This window comes from Syngnathus acus, chromosome 16 (assembly GCF_901709675.1).
Source record: "Syngnathus acus chromosome 16, fSynAcu1.2, whole genome shotgun sequence".
NCBI classification, from domain to species: domain Eukaryota; kingdom Metazoa; phylum Chordata; class Actinopteri; order Syngnathiformes; family Syngnathidae; genus Syngnathus; species Syngnathus acus.
Genome location: NC_051101.1, coordinates 6,904,050 through 6,919,974, shown reverse-complemented (window position 1 = coordinate 6,919,974; position 15,925 = coordinate 6,904,050). Strand labels below are relative to the sequence as shown.

The 15,925-nt window shown below is 41.0% G+C and overlaps 1 protein-coding gene across 2 annotated transcripts in view; it reads right to left on the bottom strand.

Moving 5' to 3' along the window:
• Positions 1–15,925, bottom strand: part of LOC119135344 (low-density lipoprotein receptor class A domain-containing protein 4-like) — a 93,007-nt gene that overhangs the window by 20,212 nt on the left and 56,870 nt on the right. Inside the window, exon 1 of one of the 2 annotated variants that reach the window (XM_037272834.1) lies at positions 1,038–1,457. The exons of the other annotated variant lie outside the window; for it this stretch is intronic. Coding sequence (XP_037128729.1) covers positions 1,038–1,131 — 94 coding nt within the window. The 5' untranslated portion in view covers positions 1,132–1,457. Of the gene's footprint in view, positions 1–1,037; positions 1,458–15,925 lie in introns of those variants that run through there. 2 annotated transcript variants of the gene reach the window in all.

Sequence of the window (15,925 nt, the reverse complement as noted above, 5' to 3'; positions counted from 1 at the left end):
GGGACAAGCAATAAACTGGATGACGCGACACGGCCGGTCAATGCCAGGTGAGCCATGAGTCAGTGTGCCAGACAAACACACACTTCTTGGTTACAGTGTGGCGTCACTGCAGCCACACTCTGCTGCCAAATCTAAATCTAATATCCTGCATTCGCCACACGTTGCCCGAGCTTGGCCTTTGGCCTAGTGGAAATAACACATGACTGGAAGTCTGCCCGTCTGTCTGGAGCTTTTTTGTACATGTTGGTCATCTTTTTGTAATGGTTCTGCCTGGTTGGGAACTTACCTCTTGTGTGTTTGTCTTTGACTACATTGTGTGACTGACTGACTGTCCTATCTGGTCTGTTCTGTCTCAGTCGTAAATAAGGAGCATCTGCAGTGGATCTAACAGGCAGCATTGAAGCAGAGCTGATAATGACAGTTTCTCCGTGGGCTACTCAGACAGCAGACAGACATATCATACCATTGCAGCGTTTCCTGTTAGTGCTGACTGCCAACTATTTAACCCTGTGTAGGGATCCCTTATACTATGTGCACAGATGTCAGCTAAACAGGGTGTAATTTCATAGAAACAACCCGCCGTAAGACAAAACAGCTGTCAAGTTGCTTGCCTTAAAACATATGTCATCAGTAATGTGTGCAAAACGTCAACTAAGGCATTAATCATTTAATAGGCTATTGTGACTGGAGACTTCTCTGCTTGCAAGTGCCTGCTATACTAAATGAGCTAAAAATACCCTCACCCTTTTTCTGACTTCATAAAACTTGAAAGCCGCATCAAAAGCCATTATAAATATCAATTGTCACAAAGCTTGAAAGTTTCTATTGTATTGCGCTGACGCACAGGAAATTGAAGTAGCAATTTTTTTCTGAGAAGACAAATTGTTAGAGAGTAATAATAAACGAACCGGTTTCTTCGTCTCGTCTCAAACTGCACCGCACTTGAAAGTGTACATAAAACGGATTAGGCACTCCAATGGTCTCTGCAGGGCCGGATTTAAGGTCACGGGGAAAAAAACGGCAAGTATGATACTCACATATCTCCATTCCCTGTGGCTGGGAAGCGGTACAGTTGCAGGAGCAGGTGACATTGGAATTGCCGGAGCCGCCAGGAGCTGTTAGGTTTTGCATGGGGCTCGGTGGACCGGGACACCGCTCCGGGGAGAGAGCCGCCGCCGCCGCCACCGTCGGGGAGCCCCGACGGGAAAACAACGAAAAACTTCCAGGCAGCGGCAGCAGAGTCCGCCGCTTCGGCTGACTCGCGTCAGTTTTGCCCGTATTTTCCACGGTGTTTCTCACGCCATTTTCTCTCGGGATGGAGTCGGAAAGTGAATTGTTGGCCAATTTGAGGTTAAGCCATTTCTTGCAGCTTTTGCATTGTGCAGTTCTTGCAGTTCCTCCGCCGCCGCCTCGAGCAGCTGTCTTCGAACTAGACCAGGACAGAGCCGGGTGGGTTTAACCCCGCCCACACAAACTGACAGCTACGCTGACCAATCATAATACTCAAGAGGAGGACCGCACTGTTGCCTTCTTGGACATGAGACAAATCTCTTAGAAAAACTGCCAAGTACACCAAAGTAAAGTGCATTACACGACATGCAAACAACGATCGTGCACAGTTTTCCATTGATCATTTTATAAAACTAGAAAATATTGAGATGATTGCAGTAATCTCTTGTTTCCAGTATACAGTCTCAAATTCATATGTAAATACTGACGCATTTCAAAATATCATCCATATATTTACATGTAAGGTAAGATATGGCAACAATCTGACCTTTTAAGATTTTTGTACGTGTGCATGTTATGTGCATGCAGTATAAGAAATAAAGTTGTAAGCAGCAACATGTAGATGACAATAGAGAAAGGCCAGGACAGTGAGTAATACATGTGCAAGCATGTGTGTGTCTGACTAGCCAGGGGAAAGGGGGGAGGTGGTGGTTGAAAGCGTTGACTTGAGTCAGAAGAGAAACAGACGTGCGGGTGGTGGTTGACAATGGCTCTGGGCGAGCAGACCAGAGGGGAGCAGGAAGAAGAGGGCTGGCTAGCCTGGTGTGTTTTTGGGGGGAGGGAAGAGTGCTTCAAGTTTCACTCCCTTGTTTTGGCTGGCCTCAACCAATGAAGTAGGCCTTTGAAGAAGCTAACCTTGAGTTGACCCCCGCACCAGTCTTGTGGTTCAGGGCCACATGTGCTACGGAGAGGCGTGACCCCCAATGTACCCTTTACCCCCACCATATCCCCTCTGAATGAGGCCCGCTGCAAAAGGCTGCATCTGAGCGCACAAACTGTACAAATACAGTACCATCAGCAGTCTTAAAAACAAACTGGGTTATTTAAATCTTACGGACTCTGAAGGCCACTTTCGACCAGTAGGTTATCAAAGACATAAATAGTCCTTAGAGGTGGTACTTAAACAAATCATAGGCACAGAAGCGGATCAAGAAATAAAGCCTAACAGACAGAAGGACATAGTAGAAGTTTTTTTTCATCCTGTGAGAGACAATAACAGTCTTATCGCAATAGTACAAATGCTAAACATTTCACAAACTGTCTTCACTCTGTTGGATTGCTATTTTTACACAGCAGTAAAATGCAATGGACCTCCAGCTAGCAAAATAAATACACTTTAAATAAGTGTTGCAACACTAACCATGATCATTAAATATTTATCTATACAGTGTATAACTCTTCATGTGCATCTTGCAGGCATTCTCTCTCAAATCGACTACGCACAAATATCCCAACACCACTAAACAATACACGCACACTCAGCTACGCACAGTCTGTCTGGAGCGTCAATTTAGTCCCCCAGGGAGCATGCAGTGTGACACCACTAACAGGCCAGACCAGACTAGACAGCCAGCAGACAGATAAATACCAGGCCCTCCTGAATACCAAATGCATCATCATCTATTGGTTCCTCTACCCTCCTCCATGACTGCATCTTGGGACACGCACACACACACACACGCTTACGTGCACACGTGCATACACAATTTTCAAAGAACAATAGCAAGGGTTTGAGGGGGTCTGGGTTTGAGCCCAAGTGGTGTGCGGTGGGTGACACCAATTTACAGCGCCATCTTGTGATTGAAAACGGTGAATTAATTCTCCCAGAATTGCCAACTGACTAAAAACGGAGTTTCTGTTGTTTTTGTATTCTTGTTTATATTTTTCCACCTATTGCCACATTATGTCAAAAAAAGAGGTGCACATTAAAATATGCAATTTAACAAATCTTACTACTTGCACAATTTTTTATGGTTGTTCACTGGCATTGAATGGATGTTTATACATGCTAGATTTTTGTTTCAACATGACCATGCTTCAGCGTTTGAAAAAAATATCATTGAGCTGTTCAAATGGCAAATGAGCAGAAACTGAAAGTCAGACAAACAAACTCTAAATGAAATTAGTCATAATTCAAAAGAATAAGGATTATGAGGATTTTTTACAATACTGTATCCATTTGAAGTTGACAATTTTTGTTGGGATGCGCAAAAAATGATCAGTATGTGCAATTGTACTTCAAGTTTAATTTACACTATTCTTTAAATGTGAATTAACCTCAATGTAATGTCAATACAGTGTCAAACAGAGAATAAAAACACATTTATTGTGTTTCTAACATTTTGTCCGCTTTGTTCCTACACAAAGAGCAAAGCGCCTTAATAAATGGAGCAAGGACAAATTAAACAAGTTAAACTTGATTAATCTTAAATGCTGCCAAACATAAATAGGAAACCTGTATTGTGGTGAAGCCTGCCATAACATTAAAACTACATGTACAGAATACAGTCGTAATGCAATTAACATTTGATATGTGAAATCTTGGGATTTGATGAAATACTGTAAAAAATGTGGCCCAATGCACAGACAAATATGATTTGTTTACCCTGGCAAATTAATATAAATTTTAAATATTCCAAATACAGGGACTTCAACAACAGATGAGTGTAATTATCAAAATTCTGATAAAAAAGATTTAAACAAATATTGTCTACACACGTTTAGAGTACTGTATGTCTACATGTTTTGATGCATTGGAAAGCTTCATCAGCAGTAGGTTATCAAAGACCTAAATAGTCCTTCGAGGTGGTACTTGAACAAATAATTGGCACAGAAGCGGATCAAAATCACTTGCACAATCACTAATGTTGGCTATCACAATAATATCTAATGGCAAGTGGATTTGCAATGCCCAGGCGCAATCATTAAATGCAAAATATATATTAGCAAGAGTGATAAAACACCGCAGTATGATGGGTCTTTTCGCCATTGCCCTAAATGCAGAGTCACCTCTCCTTATGATATTCATGAATTAACCTCTATCCATCTCCTGGCTGACAAAGCTGAACAGCTGCAGAGACCAGAATGAGCAGAGCCAAACAAAATGTTGAAGCTTGAACTGTTAGCTCAACGTCTTCAGCAGAGGGCAGAGGAAAATACAAGCCTCTCCAGTCAGTTCGATTGCAGACCAGGGAGTCACGTTCAATAAAAACATCTGGCATGCCACATGATATTTGCTGTGTCTTGCCCTTGTCTGGCTACAGGGCTATCATATCCTGTCTCTACAGGTGTGTTTGATACACCCAAACACACACGCACGCATGGGCGCACACGCGTACACACAGACAAGCACACACACGTGCACACCAGCCTAGCCTAGACTAATGATTTTGTTTTATTCCCAAAAGGATGCACATATGTGGGTCTCAAGAACAAGTCGAGAGAAACACACCTTGCATCCACCTTTTCATTGGACAAAGCATCCCCCCCATTCTCTTTTTGCCGCAGGCACCACTGCAATGACACCTCAGCTTCTTCTGAAGTCGTGCAGGAGAATGAAAAAAGAGATTGGCAGGCGTGGCAGCATGTATCGGTTTGAGTTTAAAGGACATGGAAAAACTCATCAAGAAAGAGACAAAGTCAGAGGTAGAGGGGAAAAGAAGACACGATGACAAATAGGAAGGAAGGGAGGAACGAACGCAGAGAGAGAGAGTGGAGCATCAGCATGTATGGAGCTCTTTGCACCCCTGTGGTAGAGCCCTGCTGAGCATTGTAATGGGCTGTCTGCCCAGCTGGGCCGATGAGCTCATGTCTGGCTTCAATGCCAATCTCCTGAATTGGCACATGGCTTGGCAGGTTGAGCTCTGACTCACCACCTCACCCTAACTGCCTCATAGGAAACACAGAACATGGTCAAGACTGGAAAAGTCAACAAATAATGAGGACAAGAACAAAAAAAAAAAAATAGACAAAGGGTGGCAGAGACAGCAAATGTGTATATCATGAAGTGTCAGTGTGTGTATTTGTCGGCCATTTCTGTCACAATACTGATAAGAGCCCCGGACCAGACGGCAATAATTACACAGCTTCTGAGACAGACAGCGGCTATAAATGTGTGAGCGTGTTTAAAAGTGAGGGTAAAAGAGATACAAACAGAGGGAACAAGGATGTCTGCTGTGCTGTGTGTTTGTGTGTGCGTGCGCGAGACTGAGTTTTATGCAGCTATAAACAGTGGTGATCACAGAGTGTGGACAGCGTAGGTTATAGCCTCCTGCTGTTAAGACTCCGTCCCAAGAGTTACAAGTGCACATGCACGTGTGCTCAGACAAGCGCACTTTTTTTTTTTTAACAAAACCGTGTATGTCAAAACTAATGAGATTGTAGTATGCAATCATGTTGGACTTCATAGCCTTTTGCCTTGAAAGACACATTCACAAATTCAAAATTTATACGGGAAAACCTTGTTACAAACCTGCTATTTGGGGATGTATCTAGTAAAGGCATCACGTAAAAAATGATTGGTTGCACAAGGTTAAATGTAGGTAGTCAGTGAACAAACCACCATTAATTAATAAAGACCCTGCTATACACTACAAAAAAAACTTTAGATGACCTAATACAATTTCCTGTCATATTGCAGTGACTTAATGACTCACCGTTCATTAAGTTCAATAGATGAGATTCAAAGAAAGAAAATCAGAGGCTCGGTAAGGCAAACATGACAAAGCATTAGGTCATTCACCGCAGCAGACAGCAAACACAGCAGCACTGTACACAACACGACTTCACACCCTGAATCACATTAAAAGACAAAATACCAATATGATGACATATCTGTTGGAAAGCAACTTCAGAGAAATAACATTAGTGTGAAGTCTCATGACCACCATTCATCCTGTGCCCTGGCAAACTTAATTGTGGCATTTACAAGATTTAATCATTTCTAGCCGTGTAGCCTGAAATCCGAATGCTATACTGGTGCTTACTTAGTGAATGAGCAATGACAAATCTTAAGTATTAAAGAAAAAAAAATGGAAACCGCAAAGTTCATTTTGCATTTGATGAAAAAGCATTTGATGACAAGTTGTCTTAAGACTATCGATTCCAAACACTGTTGACTTTAAGGCTGTAGAGTGCAATAACAAATTACATAAAACACCAGAAAATAACCACATGAGACAATACAAGTGAAACAATAAAAATACACAAGGACAAACAATCGTCCAAGGTTGAAAACCAGAGGCTAAAGGTGTGTTTTAAAACAAGATTTCCGTCTGTAAACACCACAAAATATGTCAATGTTTCTTTAAAGAAGAGAGTTGGGAAACAATTTCCAAAGCATTGCTACGCCACAATTTATTGTGAACAAGGTCAAGTCGAAGGTGCAATTACCATAAAACAAGGTTCAGTCAAAACTGCCAAGAGGCTTATAACAACAATAAAGTAGCTCAAGGGATTCACATGTACTATTTTTCTACACTATTTAAAAATGCCTTTAACTTCAAAAATAATAAAAAAAGACCAATCAAAACATAAAAAGTCTCACAAAAGCATGAACTTATACTTCCTGAAAAAATTATAGGACTAGGCTAGGACCTTAATCATGGTGAAGCATTGTGGTAGCATCATGTTACAGCAAGCACAGCCACCAGAGGAAACTGTTCCAGTACAAACAAGAAAAGTTTGCATTGTTAGTTGGCTGTATTAGCAGAATAAATATTGCACGGCCAATTTGTTGGTATGAAATCACACAAAAATAACCATGAAATTGTTAAGCCTCCCACATTAGAAAAACATGCTGATTGAGCGCTCCAAATGTGAATGGTTGTTGATCGATGTCAGGGGTGTCAAACTCGTTTTAGTCATAGCTTCTTTCGGACGGCCATTATGACTGTCAACCCAAATCAATGTGTGAGCACCTCATATTATATACAGTAAAAGCTACAAAACAAACTGACAAATAACTCGTTTTCAAATCAGACGAGTAAAAACTGGTCAAATATTAAAAAAAAAGATATTATTAAAAGTGAAGACAATTTGCACTTCTAGTAAGGACACACGAATTTGATGCACAATTTGTCTTCGCGGGCCACATAAAATGATGTGGCGGGCCGTATCTGGCCCCCGGGCCTTGAGTTTGACACCTATGTGATCCCTGCAATTGGCTGACACCCAGTTCAAGGTATCCCTCGCGTACTGCTCGAAGTCAACTGGAATAGGTTCCAACTTACCCTTGTGAGGAAAAGCGGTTCAGATGATGGATGGATTTTACAGGATGGGTTTATAACAAAACAAGTTACAAACAGTTTCCAGTGCCACAAGTTATGATGTCAACTTTGGGTGCCTTAATGTCCTTTGACTATCAGCACCATGGCAACACTGGCAAATCATTTTTAGATTCGGACCGTTAAAAAATTTCACAGGGCATTCATGGCATTGGGCCAATCCCGTCTGTTGTCCTGTCTTTCGTTTTGTCTACGTTGGCCTGCCGTGGCCATTGGGAACATTCAAGCACAATTCGGATTTGTTTGACTGCTGTTCTTTTTTCCAAGTCAAATGATTTTTATCCTAACAAAGATTCTCTCTGCGTGTTAATGTAATCTCTCTTACATCAATCTACGAATGTCATAAAATAAGCTACAGCCAGTGAGGGCAGCAGGTTCAGAACAGATGGATGCTCATTATGAACAAGTTGAACAAATCCAAACATTCTAAGAAATCCTCTTCTCTGCAGGTCTGGTCATATCACACTAAGTGCTATAACGTCCATATTGAGGCATATAATAAAAACATTGCATTAGGTGAGAGATGCTGGGCTCGGTGCTTGGAATGACAGATGGATGTTAGCGGGAACATGTTGCAGCACAACTAACCCGCTACCACCCTGGCAGAACTTTGAAAAATTCAGGTTAGAAGGAATGAGCAAGCTACACTAACACAGCCGCTTCCTTTGGACCCCTTAGCGAAATGCGTGGATCTCAAACACATGCCATACCACATAGCTTTGTCAGCTTCCAGGGTGGCTCGCGCAGCATACAGTTTATAAACAACATTGCCCCTGACAGCTAGTCTCGGCCGAGCCAGCATTCCCTACTGCCTGCCTCTTTGCATCCTACGGCTCTGCAGCACAAACGGGAATCTGACAGCTTGTACCAGGCCAGCGAGGGTCCCTGGCAGGGACCCGGCCTCCCTCCAGCTTCTCTTTACAGTAGTTATAGCCTACAAAGGACAACAGGGAAGTCATCCAGTCACTCAATAACGGCAAAGAACCAAGACGCTACCTATATTTGGCTGCTCTATTTCATTTGCAGGGATTGAAATGTATAGACAAGCACAATTAACAACAAGGATTGGACAAATTTGAATAGTTATCATGGCTGTCATCTATTCATATAACCAAAAGTAATTCCATTTTATTATCCATGAAGCAAATATGGTTAGCCTTTAGCTGAGCTAACCATCCGGCACATCTTTCAAGCAATACGTTATATTTTGTATCGTTCCGTTCGCAGGACATGCAGTCAGCTGGGAATACTTTTCAACAGAGATGAAATCGTTGTCATTGAACACGCTTTGAATTGGTAGTTAGTTCAACCGAGCTACGCTTCACACCTAATATTGGTGTTAAGATGGCACTAAAATCAGCTTTGATAAGATTGCAAAAGGGCTTATGAAAAGCGTTTCAGATGAGCAATATTCTTCTGATGTCTAAATCGTTCTCTTGAGGATACGCAAAAGCATTTCAATTGGGTTGATGTCTAGGTGGCCCACTCCTAAGCTTTTTCGAGACATTGTTACATCATCCTTCAATCGACAAACAAATGGTCTTAAGTTCTCCTGCAAAATGTCTTCAATAACAGGAATTCATCCTTCCTGGAGATGCTAGCAATGTGTTCACGCTCTGAAGAACAAAAGCAGTGATCAACTTTACATCCACCATACATTTTGATATCCCGTTACAGATTCGCACACAGTACTAATTTCTTTTTTTGTTCAACAATTAAATTAATTTGGTTTCGCTTTTAATTATGTAAACATAAATTGAACTGTGACATGATCCGTTCACTGCGCACCTATAAACCAGTTCACCCAAATCTTCCATACCAGCCTTAAAAATCCATCTCAATAATCTCCAAAATAACAAAGAAAAACTTGTTTTGATGGACAGATCTGGCAGAATGAGATAAACATGTTCATTATTAATCATGAAAGGAGTCCTTTGGAAGAATCTCAGCACCCCTTTTAGTCATCATCATCTTCATCGCTCATTAATCTCTCCCCTCTTTTTCTCACCCAGTAGGGAGGCTCACCCCAGTCACAGTTCCTTGTCCCCTAACTGTGTAGAAAAATCTACCACCCAGGCTTAAACGCATGCACGCACGCACGTACCATGTGTACACTCACACACACACACACAGACACACACACAACTCATTAACCAACACATTCATTCTGGTAATGCGAAGCGCATACACACATACTCTCGTCCACAGAGGCGCCTAACATGGGCATGAAGTAGGCACATTAATTACATGAACAGTAGGGGTTTCCAACCCTGCCATGTCCACGGTGGGCTTTGAGATATTTAATGAACCTGCCATTGCGATGACTAACCCCCCTTAACCTAGTACTAATGAGACTCGCACAAACACATACGCAAATGTACTGTAGTAGAAGTCAAGTCATAGGGATTTGTCACTAGCAGAAAAAAACCCTGAAGCTGTTTTGATATTCACCATTCTCATTTTATCCTTCTCATTTTAATACATCCGGAGCCTGATGAAATCATTATGCCTCTGCAATGACTAATGGGAGCATTTTTGAAAACACAATTATACACACACAAGACAAAATCAGTTTGAGTATCATTCTTGTTTGTAATGATGCTTTGCCCATTATACTCGGTAAAAGGCTACATTATATTACTAAGTTATTAAAGTTTGTTTAATACGTTTTCCACCAACTAAAGCTAATGTTCAGTGCAGCATCCTAAATGAATTCATGTTTGCAAGTAACGATAAACCGCTGCATATTGTGTTACTGCGGGATGACGTAAAATTATCTCGTGTTAATTAAAAAGTTACAGCAACCACAATGCGGACAACACCAAACAAAACTATGATTGCTAATTATGAGAGACCTTAAGTAAGCGCACATAAGCAATAATTGGCAATATTTGGCAACTCATGGTTCTCTCCTGACCTTAACACAGTCTGGAATCTTTGGCCAATCTTCCAGCCAAGATCTAGCATGAGAGTGGGAGACAGTTTCCATCCAAACAGCACATTTGCGAAACTATTCTGACATCCTTGAAGAAAATTCAAGCAGCTGACAAAACACTCCCAAATTCAATGGGTGCAAAAATTGTCAATCTGCTGCCAAATAAGAGGACCTTTGTTAAAATATAACTGAACCCGTTAAGAGGTTAGTAGCTTGTGATTTTAGCAAATATGAGCAGGAATTACGAAACACCATGCCAGTCATACATATAAATCACTAGTCTTCCCATTGTTTTTATAGGACACTGCCAGTTGTTCTTCTAGTACCTACTTTTATGTCCAAAGTAAACCAGCCTACTTTTCTATCCCTTTATTCGTCTCCAAGGTATTTTCCTCCATTTCGCACTCTAGTGGGTGAGACGGTACATGCTCCAACATAGCCAAACTGTGCTCTATACATGCAAGCTTTGACATGCATTTCTGCTCTCCATTTTCTGAAGGAGCCCATATCTTTAAACTTCATACGCTCACACAAACGCAGCTGCAGCATGACACACTCTAATCCCATGAATTCAGTTTCCCTGCCATCAAACTAAATCCCATATCCCCCGACCACCTCATGTTTCAGAATGCTATGCGCATTTACACTCACAAGCAGATCAATGAGACACACAAAGACACACACACACGCACAAAAAAACACTCCAATTGGTGGTCATGAGGCCCACCCGGAGGTGGTAGGCACCATACCACACAGTCAGCCTGTCTTCTAAAATTGTTTTGTCTTCAATCAACCTAGCAGGGCCAGTTTGTCATGCAAATGCAGCCCAAGCTTGCCTTCCTTTGTTGGCATGACAGATTAGTGAGTGTTAGTGTGCATGTGTATGGCATCTGTGGTGCACACTTTTTTTCATCTCCATTTTCCCGCCTCTCCAGGACATTAAGGTGTGTGTGGAGATGTATCTTTCAACTTCTACCTTATCTGCTTCATTGTTGTGACATACGTGTGTGTGTGTGTGTGTGTGTGTGTATGTATGTATGTATGTGTATATATATATATATATATATATATATATATATATATATATATATATATATATATGTATATATCTCGAACCCGTAACCTCTGAACTGTGAGGCAGACGTGCGTACCAGTGCCTCACCATGCCGCCCCATTATAATTATGAATCAGGATATATTATATTGTTCTTTTAATACGAGTTATTTATTCATTTATGTTATAGTACATTATACTATTATACTATTAAACAATTTCTAAGCATGGAAATAAAATGTGTCTATGTTGTAAAGTTGTAACATTGAAACAATATTTTACTGTTATTTTCTTCCTTTTATTTTAAAACAAAACATTTTATTTACTTTTTATTTGTGTACACCTTTCATCTTATTTAATGTGTTCTTTTTCACCTCTTTATTTTACTTTACTTTAGTTATTTATTCATTTATGTTATAGTACATTATACTATTAAACAATTTCTAAGCATGGAAATAAAATGTGTCTATGTTGTAAAGTTGTAACATTGAAACAATATTTTACTGTTATTTTCTTCCTTTTATTTTAAAACAAAACATTTTATTTACTTTTTATTTGTGTACACCTTTCATCTTATTTAATGTGTTCTTTTTCACCTCTTTATTTTACTTTACTGTTTCCCCCCACTCAGCCATCCATCTGCTTATGTGCGTCTGTGCGTCGGAGCATCACAGGGCCAGCGGAGTCAATAGTGTCCCAGTAGGCAGCACGGGTCAGGTAATAAATCTCTCTCCCCTCTGCAGCGCAGTGTCGTGGAGGTTTTTATTTCCTTTCTCCCAACTCAGCGGGACAGGGTGGAATAGGCTAGTGCAGGTCCGGGTTAGTGTGGAGAGACCACCATAAAGACACTTTATCAGCAGGCATGCAGTGGACTTGCAGAATAAAAGCCATTTCCAAAGGAAATTTGTATTTATGCTTGTCAGTTTGCGATTGGCTGGTGACCATTCCAGGGTGTCAGTCCTCAAAGTCAATTGTGATAAACTCTTCTTTCTCTTCGCTCTTTTTCAATGAAATGGTACTAACTTTGTCAGATGCATCAACGATGAATTGCACTTGATCAATGTGTGCAAAATTCAAAAGGACTCCCTCAATATGAAAAAGAAATCAAAAGAAGTGGAAATTGCAGAGCAGACAAACCAATGAATAAGTCTAAATCAGTGAGCCCATCAGCTCATGTACTAAGGTCACCGAGTTGAATGTTGCAGCTTTCAGTGTCAAAATAAATGCATTTGGCGTTATTGCCTTCTATCTGATAGTTAAATCCAACAAATAGGCATCTTCAGATTTGCTTCAGTGGGTGCACAAGTGCAAGCTACAAACAGGATAACATAACCTCCCAATATATTCAATCTCAGTGATGTAGACATACTTTATAAGAGCTTTTGCAGAGTGCAAAATGAAGTTTTGGGGAACTCAAAAGACTACACCCTCATCTCCCTAAGAATGCTAAGACATAAAATGTTTCCTTATTGTCTCAGATTCCTGATTGGTTTTCATTGGACAAACTCCCCCATTTCCTCAATTCCTTTCTTTGCCTCATTTCCTGCCCTCAACTCCGACGTTCTCCACATCCTCTCTTGCTTTTGCTGCTTTCCGCTCTTTTCTGGCTATTCATTCCCTGCACAGCTCTTTTCTTTCCTTGCTTCTCTTTTGGTATTGTTAGTGATAATTCAGAGTCTGGTCAATAGGCTGAATATTTAAAAGTTGAAGTGTCAGCATGTGGCTAGCAGGCAAGATCATTTCTGGAGACACTGAACAACATGAAGCAGAACTCAACTCACCCCAATCTGTGTGTGTGTGTGTGTGGTGTCAAAATGGGCATCTGTCTGTTTTTGAATGTACAAGAGCGTTGCCACGCAGTCACGTGTTACATTGCTTTATTTTCAATACGCACTTTTTACTTTTTCATTTGCCCTAACAGACTGGACAAGAGGGTTGCGCATAAAAAAAAAAATCCATGTGCCGGATCAGACAGAATGAGTGGGAGGAACAATGACCTAGTTTCCAAAAACACTCAGCTAGCACCACTAGCACTCTGGAGAACAAATCACGCAATGTACTTCCACTATCAAATTTGTGTCTGTTCATCTGCATCTCTGTTTTTCTCGCTCTTTTATCCTAACATTGTTCATCCTGTTTTTGCCCCTCTACCTTTTGGATATTTTACACGCTATCTTACTTTTAGTTGAAAAGGCACACGGCAGGTTGGGGATGAGCGTGTCTGTTTGGTAGTTGGGTTAGTTGCTGTGTCATGCTGCACTGCTGAGAGGCCACAGAGTCCCTGACTGCTTTCTGGATTTGGGCAGGACAAGTCACAGCATGCAAGCTCCACTCCTGTTTGCTCTTTACCTCACACAAATGTATAGTATTAGAAACTCATTACTTTATTAGATGCAGTTTATGTTGTGCCTATGAATGGACATCAATTAAGTGATCCAGATTATTTAGACAGTAAATTCACTTTTTGTACATATTTGTCTGATTATTTGCACACATCAATGCAGGTGATGAGTAATTTTGTTTTGTACTTATTGATTTATACTGTCCATGTGAACGATGCAGCCTGAATCTACCCCAAAGTAGGTTATCGTAGTGTTGTAGTTCTCGAAATTGATCTTGGTCTGGAAACCAGTCTCAAGACCACTTTTTACCATTCCTGTCTGACGTAAGTGCTGATCAAGCCAGTACGACTGTGAGGAGTGTAATACGGAGAATGCAGGTGCTGCGTTTTCTTCTCTGTGTCGCCTAGAGTGCCACGCCGCCTGCACACAGCGTGGATAAAGACCAGTGAAGACGCAGCGCCCCCGAAAATTTGGAAAACAATGTCAGCAATCTCGTCAATAATTAAATTTGGAGTCCATTTGCCAAGTAAAATGTAAGCAGGAACACTCTGCGACATGCAAATTCTGTGGTGCACTGCTGACAAAAATCCCCGTAATCATAATGGATCCCTGTGGGATTTTTTTTAATTTGACAAAAACACATTACAACATCACAGAACTGTCTTGTACTGCATAGAAAAAAAAAAATCTTACAATGCCCTGTCCTCACCTGATTATTTTTTATAAAGTCAAACAAACTTCTACCAGCAGCGTGGGGCCGTTCTGTCTGAAGATAACATAATACATTTAATAGCCTTGACAATTTGTCAAAATCTAGTGACACTTCATCAAAAAGCAAGGGCCTCACTCCATTATTCAACGAACAATGAAATGGGACTTTCTGCTGCGTTTTTATAGAAAAGAACAAGAATGGTTTGTTCAACAACCCAAGATGGCAAAACAATTTGAACTCCCACCTCCTTGTGTAAACAAATAACAGAGGGAAAATAAATCTTTTGAATCAGAAACAGTGATTGGATTTCAAATAATAAAGTGCGCCTCCCTTGATGAACAGCAGAACACTTCACGGGAGTTGAAGCAGCTTGGCTTAAGTAAAATAACGGAGAGAAAAGAAATACTATGGTAAAGGCAAAATGCGTCGTTCCTACAGACAGGTAATTCCACAGCTTCAGGAAATTCGTTTGGTTTGGGATGTTGTATTAACGTTCAATACTTGGATTGGCTTGTTGTATGTGTGATAAAAGCACGCTCACACCCATAGTGTGCAGCTGCTGACAAACAGAACATAATCAGGGCCAGACTATCCAGATTGGTCTGCAGCCAGACTCCCAAGGACAACGGTAGAGTTGCAGGACAAGCATACTGTAAGCATGCCGGAAAGATTGACCACAGTCGACCCCAATGCAGCTTGCGTGCGTGCTGCCGTTTTAGAAATTAGCCAGTGGAGTGAGCCTCTGTTGCCTCATTGATGTGCACTAAAGAAAGACGTTACCAGTTATCTGTTCTTCAAATGTCACAGCAATCTGCCCACATTTGTGCTATGTGATATTTTCTCTTACACTATCAATGCCTTTCTGTCTTAAATGGCATTCAAAGTAGGAAAAATGAATGACTGCTGAGGAAAATGTCAAAATATGCAAACTTTTATTCTTTTATTGTTGTGTCAGATTTATCTGACATGCTTTGGCTTGTGAGAAAAGGAAAGCCAGAGTGACCTGGCTCTCCATAGCGGCCAACGCTACTACTACGGTTAAAGCCAACGGCACTTCCTCTGGGTCTGTACGCTGAAAAAACGACTTCCTTTGCTCCTCTGTCTTTCTTCTTCCCATTGCTCAGTCTATTTGCTGTCCCTCCCACCTTCATCGTTCTTCGAAATGTCAAAACTTGCCTCTAATCTCCTTCTCCCGCTGTCTGAGTTTGTCTTTATCTTGACAGCCCCACTTCCTCCCCGCAATACTTATCAGAGCATCTCTCTCTGTTCTGATTCCGCACCCCCCCTGACTACTTTCTCTGCCTCCATG